This window comes from Panthera pardus, unplaced genomic scaffold, assembly GCF_024362965.1.
Source record: "Panthera pardus isolate Hobbes unplaced genomic scaffold, ASM2436296v1 HiC_scaffold_2, whole genome shotgun sequence".
NCBI classification, from domain to species: Eukaryota; Metazoa; Chordata; class Mammalia; order Carnivora; family Felidae; genus Panthera; species Panthera pardus.
Genome location: NW_026526765.1, coordinates 123,252,980 through 123,269,057, shown reverse-complemented (window position 1 = coordinate 123,269,057; position 16,078 = coordinate 123,252,980). Strand labels below are relative to the sequence as shown.

The 16,078-nt window shown below is 47.1% G+C and overlaps 1 protein-coding gene and 1 long non-coding RNA gene across 4 annotated transcripts in view; one reads left to right on the top strand and one right to left on the bottom strand.

Annotated features, from left to right (window-relative positions):
- The window catches only part of LOC109252144 (uncharacterized), a 154,632-nt gene that overhangs the window by 100,212 nt on the left and 38,342 nt on the right, over positions 1-16,078 (top strand). The gene's annotated exons all lie outside the window — the stretch shown is intronic.
- SPATA24 (spermatogenesis associated 24) lies at positions 1,442-6,819 on the bottom strand. 3 transcript variants are annotated; one of them, XM_019424344.2, is made up of 6 exons: positions 6,656-6,819; positions 5,413-5,478; positions 5,055-5,185; positions 4,892-4,962; positions 1,878-1,980; positions 1,442-1,796 (listed from the first exon to the last, which is right to left on the bottom strand). In XM_019424344.2, the coding sequence occupies exons 1-6, from the start codon at positions 6,770-6,772 to the stop codon at positions 1,457-1,459; spliced, it is 828 nt and encodes a 275-aa protein (XP_019279889.1). In that variant the 5' UTR covers positions 6,773-6,819; the 3' UTR covers positions 1,442-1,456. The 3 variants fall into 3 exon arrangements, with proteins under 3 accessions (XP_019279889.1, XP_019279891.1, XP_019279892.1); XM_019424346.2 differs by having other exon boundaries at positions 1,625-1,785; positions 6,656-6,816; XM_019424347.2 differs by having other exon boundaries at positions 1,625-1,770; positions 6,656-6,813.

The window sequence follows — 16,078 nt, the reverse complement described above, 5'->3', positions numbered from 1 at the left end:
GTGGTATGGATTAGAATGTGAGCCAGGGGGCCAGGACCACACTTTCAGACCAGGCAACTCAGATCTTGTGAGCAATTTCATCTTCTCCTTAGCCCCCAGTGTCTTCCCATCACCTCAGTGCACCCCTTCTCCCCAGCCTTATCACTTGTACTAGCTAGAGTTCATAAGGGTGTACCCACCACCTTCCTTGACCCATCAGCCCACGATCCGATAGAAAGCATTGCTTGGTAAGCTCCCTCGACCCAGAAAGTTGTGCCAGGGCCTCAGGTAGGTGCTGTCTCTGGCTGGACCCATTGCCTTTAGTGGGAACATCCTGGATGGGGCTGGAGTGCATAGCTCTAGCATTCCCATTCTGCCTTGGCACCTAGAACAAGCCCTGGATGCCTATGTGGGGTCTCCTAGGAACCTCTGGGGGTAGCTGTAGCCCCCTGTATAAAGACTCTGAGGCAGAAAGAGCTCTGTGCTCTCCCAGGCACTTGCAAGGCCCTCACTCCAGCCCCCACCACCTCAGGACTCACCCTGGGGACAGGAACAGATTGGGCAGGAGTCACCACCTGTCATAGCCCTGGGACAATGACAATGGGCACCCTTTACCCTTAAACTTCTGGCTTCGAGTTCCTACTATGATTCAGGCTCCGGGTGGCCTTGGAGCAAACACATCAGCACCCCCATCCCCATTGTACTCATCCTCACACTGACCCAGGTTAGGCTAGACTTGACAAATCTGACTCAGCCTCCGAGTGGGTCTCCTGCCTGGGTATGTCTCCATGATCACCTAGCCATCAGAGATGGCTTGTGAAAGGATCAAGCCTGCCTATCACCTAGCCCTGCATATGCAACTTTAGCGAGTCCTAGACCCTTCGCAGACTTCCCCCACCTTAAAAATAGACATAGCATGGTCCTTTTCCCTTCCTTCCCTTTGGGAAGACTCGAGCTTCTGTTTGGGGGAAGTGTAAGAAGGTCCAAGTGTGATTCACAGGTATAACATAACATTATATGATGGAAACTGATTTCCCAAATTCATTGTGGTCCTGGAACCCATGATCTTTGATGTCTCTGGTCAGGACTTCACACACACACACACACACACACACACACACACACACACACACACAGAGCCCTTCCTGCTCTATAGCCAAGTTGGGAGAGTTAAATTTACCAAGGCACTGGGAGTGGGGTGGGGTGTTTACAGGTAACCAGGGGTAACCAGAGCTGTTTACATAGGGAGGGATTAAATACCAAGAGTAGGAAGGACAGTGCCTATTAGACAACAAAGTAGTCCTCCCCTACGCTATACCCCCACACTTTCACTCCCCCTACTATCCAAGGGAGGGAGGGAAGTGGCAGGGGCTGGAGACTTGAGCAGCATCCTTTTCTGAGCCAAGGAGTGGCCTGGAAAGTAGTGGTCCAAGGCCTGTCCCCCACCCAGTCCCTGGTAACTTGATTCTCCCTTCTGTCATGAAGGCCCCGGAGGCAGGCAGGGAGAAAAAAAAAGAGTGCCTTCTGCCTCTTCCCTGGGAGTCAGGGCACCGGTGAGGCCTGACGTGGCAGAAGCAGAAACCCACAGGGATGGGGACCCCCACAGCAGAGAAGGCAGAGGTCCAGCATTACAGCTACAGAACAGGAAGGTGAAGACAATTTTATTTTTCCCTGGGATGCTGGTGGCTCCGGGCCTGATGCGTCCCCGAGGCTTTCTTATGCTTCTGGTCCAGCACTTGGGCCATGTAGTTCTCCTGTTGCTTCTGGATCCGGTAGTCAGACATGTGATTCCTGCAATGGAGCTGGCTGGGCATGGGCTGGGGACAGTCTAGGGTAGGGACCAGAGAGCTGGCTCCCTACTTCCATCAACAACCCCCAGCCTAGCCCAGACACCTCACCTGAAGATCTGTTTCTGCTGGCTGATAACTTGCTGCAACTCCTTAATCTCATTCTCTTTGCCATTAAGTATATCTTCTTGCTTTATAATGTGAGACTCAATTTCTGTGGGGGAGAGAGGCAGGGAGAAGGCGTGGTTCCCATCCGAAGGGCTCCTTCCTGAGATAAGGCATTCATTCCCTTATGGGTCTTTTTAGAACTTGGCTCTCCTGACCCAGGGGTTCTCCACAAGTAGCTGTTAACATCATGGTAAGAATGAGTTTATTATGGCGTTTTGATAGGATGGTGACTGAGCGGCACAATGTCTGCTGAATGTGTCAGTGACTTTACAACTCTATTCTGGACCAGGTGACTCACATGAGGGCAGGAAAAGGCCTCTGCAGAGTGGTGGACAGTGCTGCCCAAAGGCAGGAGGATGAATGGCTCCTGTCCCTAACTCCTGCTGATCTTCACAGCTATCACCTCCTTGGCAAGACACTTCCTAGTTTAAAGTACAACCTCTCCCAATAGTTCCTATCCCTTTTTCCTGCTTTCTTTTTCTTCTTAACACTTATACCTAATATACCACATATTTTACTCACTTTTCTTCTCTGCTAGGATTTACATCCATGAAATCCATAATGATAAATATTATTTAAATTTACTGCTTTAACCCTAAGGCCTAAAATCGTACCAGGCACATAGAAGGTGCACAATAAATTTATTTGTGGAATGAATGACCAGGATATCCTCTGGGGAGTTAGGACTTAGAAACATCACTTAGTTCAGTCATCTCAATCCAACCAGACGTACTGAGGGCCAGCTGGATGCCCAGACTTGTGCTAGGGCTTAAGGAGAGAAGACAGGGCCCCTACCCTCAAGGAGGCAGCTCCTGAAAGAGAGTTAAAACTCAGGAACTGATCAGAGAACAGAGGGTGATGTTTTAGCAGTGTTAATATTGATGAGACAGTATTGCTACTTTGGGCAAGTTGCCTCCTCTTCTAGACCCATTTTCTCATCTGTAATATGGGGACAGGGACAGCACAGGGGCGTGAGGTGAGAGGAGACAGTGGTGACAAAGCTTACCCCAAATTAAGTGCTCATTAGATGCAAGGATGATTTTTGTGTCTTGCATCAAAATCGAAAGGGGTTGTAGGGATGGGGGGGGAGGCGGTGCTTCATTTACATAAACTGACCCTTAGGGAGCCCTGGAAAATTCTGATCCTCCTAGGAAGAAAATCCCACCACGTTTGAAGATTAGACAAATATTAACTAGAATACAAGGTCTAAAAAATGTAGAAATGCTGAAGTATTTAAGGTTTCAGAAGAGAAGATTTGGTAAAAAGTTAATGCACAGCATAGAAAAGAGGAGACAAAGACACAGGAGAAGGAAGAGAATGAAAATGAGCTCACTCGGTCATAGGACCATGCCTATTGAACCTTCTTCCCCAGGTCACGCAGATTGATTGATTGTGAAGTTCTTTTGGGAAAAGGCATCAGAAATTTATGTGAATCTTTTAAAATAAATTAGAGATGAATTTAAAATAAATAGCACCCACAGAGAGAATGGTTAGAAAATCCCTTTGAGAAAAATAAGAAACTATGTAAGTATAAAAAACAAACTAAAACCACAAAAAGGGAGGTTCCCCAACCTGGCCAACAGGCCAGGGGGAGGCTCAGGTCATGAGATTTGCTCAGGTGAGGGCTTGTGTCCCACTGGAGGGGTCTGGGACATTCTGGGGGAGGGTAGCCAAGTTCCATCCCCATAGCATACACACACACACACACACACACACACACACACACACACACACACCCCTTCCACAAGCAGATATAGAACCCCGTGGCTTTGGCTGATCTCTAGGAAATGCTCGAGTACCACCAGAAAAGAACTCTAGGTTTCTTTTAGGGAAGTATGGGGACAGGCAGAGAGACAGGAAGGAGTGGGGTCTGGTGGCCTTGGGTACAGAGGCAGTGACTGCCTACTGGGCCCCAGGAGGCCCTACTGAGAGCCCTTGGTCAAACAGCCACAAGGCCTGTCAGCCTACCTAGTCAGATCAAGATATTGGCCTGTTGGCATCTTATTAGTAAGAGTACTCACCAAGGGAGAGAGAGGGCTGGATTGGTGGGTACGGGTGCCCAAGACTTCAGGTGACAATCCATCAGAAGGGACTCTGAATCTCTTTTGGAATTGGGCTCTGGTCTCTGGCCTACTCAAAATCTGCTGCAATGTATGAAGCAGATGTTGCATGTGGAATTCAGATCTGTTCCTTAAACCAGGTAAGGGGAATTTAGTGTTCTGGGAAACTGAAAGGCATTCCTGGGATCTAGAGACACTGGGTGGCTGACAGAAAGTGCCCCACAGCTCATGGCACCAAGTGAGCCAACAAGGAGCCACATACATCTGCACAGAGCAGAGATGAAAACTAATGGCCTATGGGCATATTATACTTAGCCTATACAATAGTTTTAAAATTTCTAAATCAGTTGCCAACACTAAAAAGTCAGAAAAGTTTCCATGAAAAACTGGCTTCCAGTTTCTTTTTTAAGGATCTGACAATACTGCCCCCCTCCTCCCCAGAGCAGAGGCACTAAGCCCTTGAGAGAGGGCACGGCTCTTCCTGTCACCACAGTCCCTACCCCTCGCTACTGGGTCCCTAGCAGTCAGCTCCCAGATAGGACTGTGCTTGCCCTGCTGTTCCTCTTGTAAAAGGTATGAGTGAAGTACACTATTTCTAATACCCATCAAAAGTGGGAAAACAAAAGTTGGACTAAAAGGTCGTATGTTTCAAGAAAAATGGGAGCGAGCCCATTCCTTTATGGCCATGAAGAATATTGTACACCAACTGCTTCCCTCATTTCCGTGGCCTGCCTGGTCCCTGAAGGCCTTTGCGATGGTGTGGCCCGCCTGGGCCTCCTGGTATCCTCAGCCGGGGGCAGAAGTTGGGGTGAAACCCTGCCCTTGACACAGGCACTGCGCTGTTAGGGAAGAGCCCATGTATGTAAGCTTGGGGGGGAGCACGGGCCTCCCGCCTACCATTGCACTTGGTGATGAGCTGGTCCTTCTTACTGGATTCCTGCAGGGCTCTGCTCTTGACACTGGAGAGCCTGGGTGGAGAAGATAAGACAAGAGAGGGTGGGAAGGCTGACAGGCAGCCTGGACCCCCAACCCTTCACAACCCTTTGAAAGGCCCACTCACGCTTTTTCAAAAGCCAGCTTCTCTTTCTCCAGCTGTTTAGATAGCACCTCTACCTCTCCGAGGGCAAACTGCAACTTCTCCTCTTCCTTGGCCAGGAGGACCTTGGTCTTGGCATGGGCAGCTTTCTCTTCCTGCAGGAACAGAAAGCAGTGACCTCATTACCCCTGAGCTACCCTAGGTCTCCTAGGTTCCATTAACAGCTCCATTTCTCAGACAGGCATATAGAAGCCAGGGTACAGGAAGATTCTGTCCTCACTACTAGGGCAGGAAGCTGTCAGAGGCCAATAATAACTGTGCCCATCCACAGGGATCCCAGGAAATGGGGGAAGATCAGGAGCCCACAGAGGCCCTTACTTACCACCAGCTTCTTTTCCACTGCCTGGAACTCTTCTTTACTGACAAAATTTTCATCCTGGAGAACCATCTGCAACAGAGCCTGGCTCAGGGAGGGCCTGGGGCTGGTGTTGAAGGGGTACTCTCTAGGGACCAGGACCAAGGTTAGACAATGGGATGATACCCAGGGCACCTAAGATGAGACTTGGGCTCTGAACAGGGAGAATTTGGTTCCATAAGATTCACAGAGGCTCAGCTCTAGGTCCTGCCCTCAAGGAGCAACCAGTGTGATATAGGAGATAGCCCATGGCCAGTACTGCTAACACAGTGTGCACTATGATGGAGAAGCACAAAAGGCTGTGGTGCCCAGAGGAGGCCCCTGGTCTGGGGAAGGGTCAGACCTGCTTCTGGAGAAGGGGTCATCAGACATGAGCTCTGACTGGTAAACAGGGGTGGGCAAGAAGAGGGGGTGGAACAGAAAAGTGTTCTAGATGGTGAGAACATACATGCAAAGGCCAGCTGCAAAGAAGAGCTGGGTACCCTCAGGGAATTGCAGGTAATTGAATGCCTAGAGCTGCACGCACCCCTCAGGGTGAGAAATAAATGTTAAGTCAGTTTTGTTTCTGAGATGGAGATATCTCCCAGCTGTCTTATCAAGATAGAAAATAAAAACAGAAAAACCATGAACTTCAGCTGCCCAAGACTTTACCATGCCTGTCCAGGTAATCTGTGTCTCCAATGCTTTGAACTCATGAACTAGGATTTGACTCAGAAGGCAAAAGCAAAGGGGCATTAAAGGGTCGCAGGCCCTTAAGTTAACATGTGCAAGAGACAAACCTGTGCTTACTGCACTCAAAATGGCGCTGCATTAGACACTGGGGAGGAGATGTCCATAATGGAAAACGCGTTATAGTTTCAATACCTGCATCTGAGAACCCCGGGGAAGCCAATGAAGTCATCTCCAATTAGAAGTGGGGAAAGTGAGGCTCAGTGAATACACGGGGAGATATCTAGTAGGCCTTACACAACCAGACAGAGAGTAGAAAGCAACTTAATTTTGTTTAAATTCCCTGGAAAATTATCATGAAGACCTTGACCCTTTTTGGCTCCACCCCTACCAGCCAGAACATACTCGGGCCCCGCCTCCTCCTGATGACGCCATTGGCAATGTGCTCTAAGCTCGCCATCGGCGTCGGGACAGGGTCTGGCCCCGCCCCCGCCATTTAGGTGTCCGGTCCGGCCCTCCCCCAGCTCTTCGGGCTGCATACCACATTCCTCAGCTGGTGAATCAGTTCCTCCTGAGACTCGATCACGTCCCGCAGTTGATCGAAAGCGAGACACACTGATCCTGACCCCCCCTGCGACCACCCGAGGGGCGTCGCCATCTTTCCCCCCCGCCAGCTCGTTGGAAATGTCTCTGGGCGCCTCACCCACCGACGTTCACCAATGAGAATGGGACGCCATAGAGCACCTTGGCAACCGGGGGCGGGGACTTTCTTTGTTAGTAGGGATGGAGCCCGCCTCTTAAAGGAGCCACACTCTTAAAAGCACAGCCTTCCCGTGGAGGAACTTCTAACAACCCTTAGGGATTTAAGTTTATACTTTATTTGCACACCTGTTTTATCTTGTGTTCGTCACGCAGACCTGAGGAGCAGACGGGGCACGGTTTGGTGAAGAGCCCTCACTCAGACAAGGCCCTCAGCCTTATCCCAGGGCCTGTTAAACTGCAAGACCTGTGAAGCAAGAGCCAGCTAAGGCAACTCCTGCATTTTTAACGTTAACAGCTCTCTTTCTCCCACCCTAATCTCTGGATTTCACCCAGAGTATGAGACTCCAGGCTCCTGTGATTTCTTTTACAAGTACGAATACATTTAGTATTTAGGTAATCTGAACCCAAGCAATGAAGGGAAGCACAGACCAGAAAAGGAGAGTGGCCTCACCCAAGATGAAGAGTCCTCATACTCTGGTACCTGGTTGTTGGTAGCCACATTGGAGCCAGGTGCCACCATGTCAAAATGCCGGGGACGGCCCTGAGAGATCAGGAGAACTGAAGAGGGGCATGAAAGACACGGAGAATGGAGGTAGACAAGGATAAAGTGATCACACACACCCATTGAGGATATAGGGGGATCATCACATCCCCATTGAAGGCTTTCTTCAAAACCCAAATAAGATTAAATAAGCTTAGGAAAAATCGGAGCGAATATTCACTGAGTATTCACTATTCTGTGGCACCATTAAGCTTTTTCATGTGATCTTCACAATAACCTTGGGAAGTAGGTTATAATACCCTTAACCAGGTTCTATGAGAATGAGTAACTTGCCAAGTTCACTCAAGCTAGGAAACCCTGGAACAGGGTTTTAACACGGAAAGTTTGATTTCAGAGTCCATGTTCTTAACCATGATGCTGCGTTACATTTTTGTTGAACATATTGGATACTAAAGTTATGAAATTTGATACCCCCCAGGCAGGAAATGACTATATTAAGGAGTTTGGAAAAAGTGTTATCAGTGACCAGGAAGGGAAGCTGAAAATTCAGGTGGGCCACTCAGGCTGCTCCCCAAAGCTCCTTAGGGACATATTTTGGGGTTGGAATTTGTGGCCTGATAAATGTGACCATTCCTGTGAGTCTCCCAGTGGTAGCCCTTGTTTTATCTTTCCTTGTTTCTTGTTTTTGTTCTCACATCCTTGAGAGCAAGGCCTTTTCTGTTGACCAATCTTAAAGGGCCTAGAGCAGTACCATCCAATAAAATGTAAGTGATGGATATAGTCTATATCTGCACTGTCCAATACTGCAGCCACTAGCCACATTTGGCTGTTTAGCACTTGAAATGTGGCTCATGAGACTTGAGGAATTGTTTTAAATTATTAAAAGTTTTGATTAGTTAACATTTTAATTTAAATAGCCATAGTGGCTTGTGGCTACTGTGTTGGACAGCAAGGGCCTAGAAGGTGTCTTGTAGGTTGTGTGCCTCAACACAGCACCTTCTTGGAGTTTTGTCTATTGAATGTGAGTGTTCATCTGAATCACCGTGGACAAAGCTGCACATTCCTCTGGGGCAGGAATACCTGGATTCCACCCTTGAACTGTCTCTTCTCTCTCAAGTCTTTAATGAGATGCTACTTCTTTTTTTTTAGTTTATTTATTTATTTTGGGGGAGAGAGAGAGCATGAGCAGGGGAGGGGTGGTGGTTGGGGGAAAAAGACTGAATCCCCAGCGCAGAGCCTGCTGCAGGGCTTGAACCCACGAAACCATGAGATCATGACCTGAGCCGAAATCAAGAGTCAGACTCTTAACCAACAGAGCCACCCAGGCACCCCTGAAATGCTAATTTGATAACCCTTGCCATTCACATTCACCTCCAGAAGCTGGAATAGGCTGCCCCTCAGGGCAAAACTCTGGAGTGTAGTAGTCTCCACCAGCCAATTCCCCGGGGAGGGAAAGTTGTGAGCAAGAGAGAACCCTGGATCCAGGTCTGCACCCTGCATACCAGCATGAACATGACGGATTGTCCTCTGGTTGAGGACTGCCACAGACTCCCCCTCTGTATGTCAACAAACATTCCTGGCCGGCCAGGGCTCAGTAAGACTCAGGATGGCAGGACATCACAAACAGCTCTGTGATCCTGCCCCGGAAAGTGTTGCCTTTCTGCACAGGGTTATCCTTCTGGTTGATGTTCCCATTTTCTGTTGCTGTATAACTAACCACCTAAAATTTACAGCTTAAAAAAAAAATCATTTTGCTCAGGAATCTTACATTTAGGCGGGGTTCAATAGTGAAAGTTCATCTCTGCTCCATGATGTAGTATCAGATGGGATTTTGGTGGGGGGACTGGGAAAGGAGAGGCTAGAAATTCTGTTTCCAAGGTGGCTCATTGATATAACTGGCAAATTTAGTGCTATCAGCAGGGAACGCATTTGAGCCTGAGGACCAAGTTTCTTGTCCCTCTCCATGGGCTATTTAGGCTTTCTCATAGCATGGTGATTAGGTTTAAGAGAAAGCATCCAAAGTGATAGGAAATGGAAGATGGCCGGGGCACCTGGGTGGCTCACTCGGTTGAGTGTCCGCCTTCGGCTCAGGTCATGATCTCACAGTTTGTGGGTTTGAGCCCCACTTCGGGCTATGTGCTGACATCTTGCTTAGAGCCTGGAGTCTGCTTCAGATTCTGTGTCTCCTTCTCTCTCTGCCCCTCCCCCGCTTGCTCTCTGTCTCTCAAAAATAAATAAATGTTAAAAAAAACTAACAACAAAAAAAAGGAAATGGAAGATGACCACTTCCTTAAGGCTTAGGCCTAAAAAACAGTACAGTGTAATTTCTGCTATTTTCTATTTGTCAGGAGGCCTCAGGGTTCAGATTCAAGGAGAGGGGACACATCCCACTGTAGTTTCAAAGAATTTGGGCTGCACTTCCAGCCAATGTGCAGATGACTTGTCATTTCTTTAAGGTTCAGCTCAGATAAACCCAGAATGAAACTTAGTCTAGTGGGGGAGACAATCGTCAAATAAATACTTACTTAAATCCTAAATTAAGGGGCGCCTGGGTGGCGCAGTCGGTTAAGCGTCCGACTTCAGCCAGGTCACGATCTCGCGGTCCGTGAGTTCGAGCCCCGCGTCAGGCTCTGGGCTGATGGCTCAGAGCCTGGAGCCTGTTTCCGATTCTGTGTCTCCCTCTCTCTCTGCCCCTCCCCCGTTCATGCTCTGTCTCTCTCTGTCCCAAAAATAAATAAAAACCGTTGAAAATCCTAAATTAAGTCATTATCCAAATAAATACATTATAGCTATGACAGGTGCTGAGAGGAATGGGTATTTTTTTTTAATGTTTACTTATATTTAAGAGAAAGAGAGAGACAGCACAAGCGGCAGAGGGGCAGAGACAGGGAGAGAGACAGACAGAATCTGAAGCAGGCTCCAGGCTCTGAGCTGTCAGCAGAGCCTGTTGTGGGGCTTGAACTCACAAACTACAAGATCATAACCTGAGCTGAAGTCAGACGCTTAACTGACTGAGCCACCCAGGCGCCCCTGTATTTTTTTTTTTTTTTTTAAGTAGTCTCCAGGCCTGACGTGGGGCTTGAACTGACGACCTGCTATTAATAAGAGTCATATGCTCTACCTAGGGGTGACTCTGCTGACAGCACAGAGCTCGCTTTGGATCCTCTGTCTCCCTCTCTCTCTGCCCCTCCCCAGCTTGTGCTCTCTTTCTCTCAAAAATAAATAAACATTAGAAAAAAAAAGTCATATGCTCTTTTAAATGAGCCAGCTAGGTGCCCTGGAAGGAAAGTATTTTAAAGGGAGATTTTGCCCCGTCTGGAGTGTCAGGGAAGGCTTCTGTGTGGAATCGGGATTTTGAGCTGAAACCTATTAAGATAAACCAGGAGGCACTTAACAAAGCAGGCAGGGGCAGGTGAGTGGGAAAGGGTTTCAGAAAGAGAGAATAGTGTATGTAAGGTCCCTGGGGCAAAAGGGATTGGCAGAGTGTAGTAATTAAGAGGCTAGTATGGGGGCACCCGGGTGGCTCAGTCAGTTTAGCGTCTGATTCTTGATTGCAGCTCAGGTCATGATCTCATTCTCTTCTCTCTCAAAAAATAAAATTAAAAAAAAAAAATAAAAACCTCAAAAAAAGAAAAAAGGCTAGTTTGGCAGAAAAGAAAAAGATAGATGTACCGGGCAAGCAGGGTCAGTGGCCAGAAACTTGGTAGAACCTTGTTAAGCATTAGACGCCACAAAGAACTTTGATGGTTTTTATTCTTGGAGCAAAAGAAAGCTACTGAAATATTTTAAGCGAGAGGATGACATAATTTATGCTCTGGGAAGATCTCTCTGGTTGCAGCAAGGTGTACAGATTGGAAGTGGCCCTGAGTAGATGCACAGAGACTACTTAAGAAGCTATTGCAGTTTTTATCAGAAAAAGCGGCTGGTAGTTTGGGAGTCAGATGGTGTCAGAGGAGATGAAGAGAGTAGTTGGATTTAGAATGTTCTGGAGGTCAAACTGATAGGATTTAACGAAGGAGGGGTTACAAGACAAAAGGAAGCCAAGGTGTTTTGGTTGTCTACTGCTGCAAACAAACTACCCCAAAATGTAACGACTTAAAACAGTAACTATATTGTCATTTGCTCATGACTGGGTGGTTTGAACAGGGCTTGGTGGGACAGGCTATTTCTGTTCTGCCCATCAGCTAAGGTGGCCCAAACAGCGCAGCTTGGATCTTCTGTCTGGGTTCTTAGTCCTTGCTGCCAGCTCACTTGTTTGGTTCTCCTCTCCTCTCCTCTGCCTGGTTTCTCCATGTGGTTAGCTTAGTGGTCTCAGGGTGGTTGGACTTACATGGCAGCTGACTTCTCCTAAGTGCAAAAATGGAAGCTGCTAGTTTTGCCACATTCTTTTGGTTAAAGATCAAAGGCCAGTCCAGATTAGAAAGGGGACTATGCAAGGGCACAAATATTAAGCATGGTCCTTTGGGAGACTTCAAATTAAGTCTACCACACGGTTTCTTGGCTTTCTGACTTTCACACCTGGATCAATGGTGGTGTTATTCATGGAAATGGGAGCACTCAGAGTATTTTTCTGTCTTCTCTTAAAAAAAGAAATCACTGCAGGGACGCCTGGGTGGCTCAGTCGGTTAAGCGTCCAACTTAGGCTCAGGTCATGATCTCACATCTGTGGGTTCGAGCCCCGCATCAGGCTCTGTGCTGACAGTGCGGAGTGTGCTTGGGATTCTCTGTCCCTCTCTCTCTGCCCTTCCCCCACTCTCTCTCTCTCTTAAAAATAAACATTAAAAAAAATCACTGCATTCTGTAAGAAGGATGATTATATTTCAGGTCTCTCTCCCTCAGAGTTGATTTCACTGAAGCCTCAAACTGGATCACATTCCTGTTAAAGAACCTGAAGGTTTTCTTGATTTCCCCTTTGACATTCATCCCACTGGGGAGCTAACTTGTCTGAAGTTAGCTTTGCCCTCAGATATGAGCTCCAGGAGTTGGAGCTGTGGTGCTGGGTCTCACTTATTCCCCAACCCCCATCCCCAAAGCTCAGCCCACTGGACACACAGTAAGTTCTCCATCTTTGCTGAATTGAATCTCATCTCTATCTTTCTTCAAATGAAAGATATTGTTATGAACCATGTACTCTATATTTTGAATTTGTGTTTTTGTTTAGTAATTTCTACGCTCAAAGTGGGGCTTGAACGCATGACCCTGAGATCAAAAGTCACATGCTCTTCTGACTGAGCCACACAGGCACCCCCATGTACTGTATTTTTTTTTTTTTTTAGTATTTATTTTTGAGAGAGAGAGAGAGAGAGAGAGAGACAGAGTCTGAACAGGGGAGGGGCAGAGAGAGAGGGAGACACAGAATCTGAAGCAGGCTCCAGGCTCTGAGCTGTCAGCACGGAGCCCAATGCAGGGCTCGAACCCACTAGACGTGAAATCATGACCTGAGCCGAAGTTGGACGCTTAACTGACTGAGCCACCCAGGAGCCCCTGTACTGTATTTTTTAAACCAAGACTTTCCTAAATATGGGTCGTTGGGAACAAGGCCATTAGGGAACTGGGATAACACCTGATTTGGGGGCTAAGTAGTTTAGCTCTGTATGTAGGCTATAATATCCTGCAGCTGCTAGCATCTGATAGACAAGAAATACAGAATTGGTGATGCCACCAATGTTATCTATTGTTCTAAACATCAATAATTCCACTGATGGATGAGGGAAGACTGTAGCAGAGGAGAGACACTAAGCCTTCTCTAGTCCTAACTAGCTCCAAGGGAGTCCAGCATTCTGTGGTGCCTAAGGATGCCATGGACAAGGGTAAAAGAACAAAGGAAAAATATAGAGCCATTCTTTTTATATAAAATCGTTTAATTTCTTTCTCCGTTAAAATACACTCAATCTAGATGCAGTGGATCAGGTGACCAGAGTTCTCAAGATTCGTATTCCACCAGGAGCTGATTCCACCTCTGTCAAACCTGGCTCTGGTCACAGAACATTCACATCTTTAATTCCCAATACTGAGTGTGATGCAAGTGACGTCGTCAATATCGAACACATGGGTATATAGTTACGTGGTGGTCACTGCACGAGGTATCAACAATGCAGGCTCAAACATAGGATGTAGAGTAACTTGGCCCTTCCCCAAAATAAATATATTAGAGCACTAAGCTTATACCATAAATAAGTCCAAAATAAATACTAATTAAGAGCTAGCTTCTGTGAGGAACAGGGCATGCAGAGACAATGAACTTGCAGGTGTGGCCAGTTGTAACAGAAAGCTTCCGGAATCCCAACAATGCCTCCTCACAAAGTCAGTCCTGAGCATGAGGATGAAAATGAGAACAATGCAAGGCTTGGCCAGGCTGCGGGATCCCATGTTCCAGTGGGGTTTGGAGTTCAGTATAATTTCTAACAGTTTCCAACACAAAGCATAGCAGTGGCATTTTCTTACCAGTCACTTGTCCCAAGTTGTGAGGCCTGGAGCTGATCAAGGAAATTCAGAAGTTTTCTGGTATGAGCAGATGAACCTCAGGGTTGCTAATCTGGGGACATGGATTCCTTGAAGTTGCAGTGTCCTCTGTGTGAGAAGGGTTTTCACCCTCCCCTCCTCACTGCTGATCAGGCAGCGTGAAGAGCGCTTTCATTCTCATGAATGGGAGCTTCACCTTCTGCTTAAGCCACGAGCCCTGCTTTGCCCCACTTCCCCACCTCACACATCCCCATTCTGCATTAATGCTCACAAAAACATGTAGAGCTGCACGCCAAGACAGCAAGAATAAGCCTTACCTAAAGAGTTTATATGTGATCAGGAAACCTTCCAGAAGATGGAGGCAAGAGGAAGACGCTTATTTTACCACCATGTGGACAACCCATCTAAAATAGAACCCAGGAAGTCATAGTTTAGCCATATTTTGGACCATACGAAGTAGATTAAACTATTCTTCAGCCAAAGGCAAATACCGTTCTACTGAGGAAAGCCAGATTTGAGTGTTGTAGTCTATTAGGTAATAAACACAACACTACCATCAGTGCTTTAAAAACAGACAAGAGACCTGACATTTAATGGAGTTAGTTTTGCCTCTATTTAGTATCATCACAGATAATTCATCTCTGCCATGAAATCTATGTCAAGTCAATTTAATTATGGCCCATTTTCTAGCAGAGATTGGAGTTGGGGAGAGAAGAGCTTTGATTTTTATGTGTATAGGAAAACTTTCCATCGGCCTGTTTGGCTCACAGGCATATTGTATAGTATAAATCCCCTCAATTACTCAGAAAGGATCAAGGAAGTCCCCCAAACCAGGAAGATAGATCTAGTTGGGCAGAAAAATCTGGCGTTTCTAGAACTGCTCCCTCCCACAGCTGAGCAGTTGCCCCCTACCAGCCACCAAAGATCCACTCTTCACCTCTAGACCCATCTCCTGACCCTGTGGAATGTCCATGTTGAACCATACTAGACACATCTGCCTAAATTATGGCTATGAATCTGAAAGGAGAAACTCTACTTTGGAAATCAGTTTTAATAAGGGAACTTTTCTTTCATCCTGGAGTCCAGAGTACAGTCACCTACTGATTTTCCAGGTTCTGGTTCATAATGATCTAGGCGGTTCAATCCTGGCAGCTCACCTTGGCCAGGCTAAGGGATCCCATGTTCCAGTGGGGTTTGGAGGGCCAAGAGGGCCCAGAGGGCCCAAGAGGGACAAGAGGGCCCGGAACCACAAGGCCAAGGAAACAGCTTACTTCTTCCTTGTCATCAGTGGGAGTGGCTACCTGCCTTTGAGTGGCTATTCTGCTTTGTATACAGAATTATTTTAGAGAGGGTCTTGCTTCTAAAGACCAAGGAAGAAGTGTCCTGAATGAATGCAGGACTGCCATAAAAAGGATACAGGGTTACAGTGTCAGGGGGGACCAGGGCATCCTAAGATTATGCCTTAACAATCTGGCTAGAATCACCAGACAAATGGGAATGATCTCACACTTCCTTCTTGATAATCAGCCTAGCTCTGCCACTACCAATTGTATGACTGGGTCAACCATTCATCCTCTCTGGGCCAACGTTCTCTTTCATAAAAAAAAGGGGGGGGGGGAAGGGTAACATGTCTCCTTCACAGCATTATGAGGAGGCTAAAGTAAGAAACTATATGTGGGAGCCTCTGCTTCACACCAGGCACTCAATAAATGTTGACTACATGGAAAAGCATCTCATATAACAAAATGTAGGGCATTGGGTTAAACACAGTGACTGCTTGGGACCAATACCAGACCTCCAAAGCCACAGAAACCGGGTCTTTCCCTTCTAGATCTAGGCTTGAGCAACCATCCTCGTTGGCTGGCAATGCCTATTCTTAGGTCTGACTTCTCTGGGGTGGAGGGACTCTGGTCAAATGTCATGCTGCAGGAGGAAACTCAGTCTTGCATTTTTACCTTTATCTCCGTACCCCTGCTCTCTGCTGCTGAGTTGTCCATGGAACTGTTTCACCCAATAGCTTTTACTTTCTGGACCCTCGACAAGAGAAAGGGTTAAGGAAGTAAAAGAAACTCAAATCAGGCAGTTTGCTAATGCTAGTAACTTTGAACAGAGATAGGCAAATGGGAAAACTATTGTCCGTAATAGCTGACATCTCTCCACATTCCCCTTAGAAAATGCAAGCGTGGTGGGCCCATGTTCCAAGGGCGGAATGCTAGGGGACATGATGACTTTCATGAG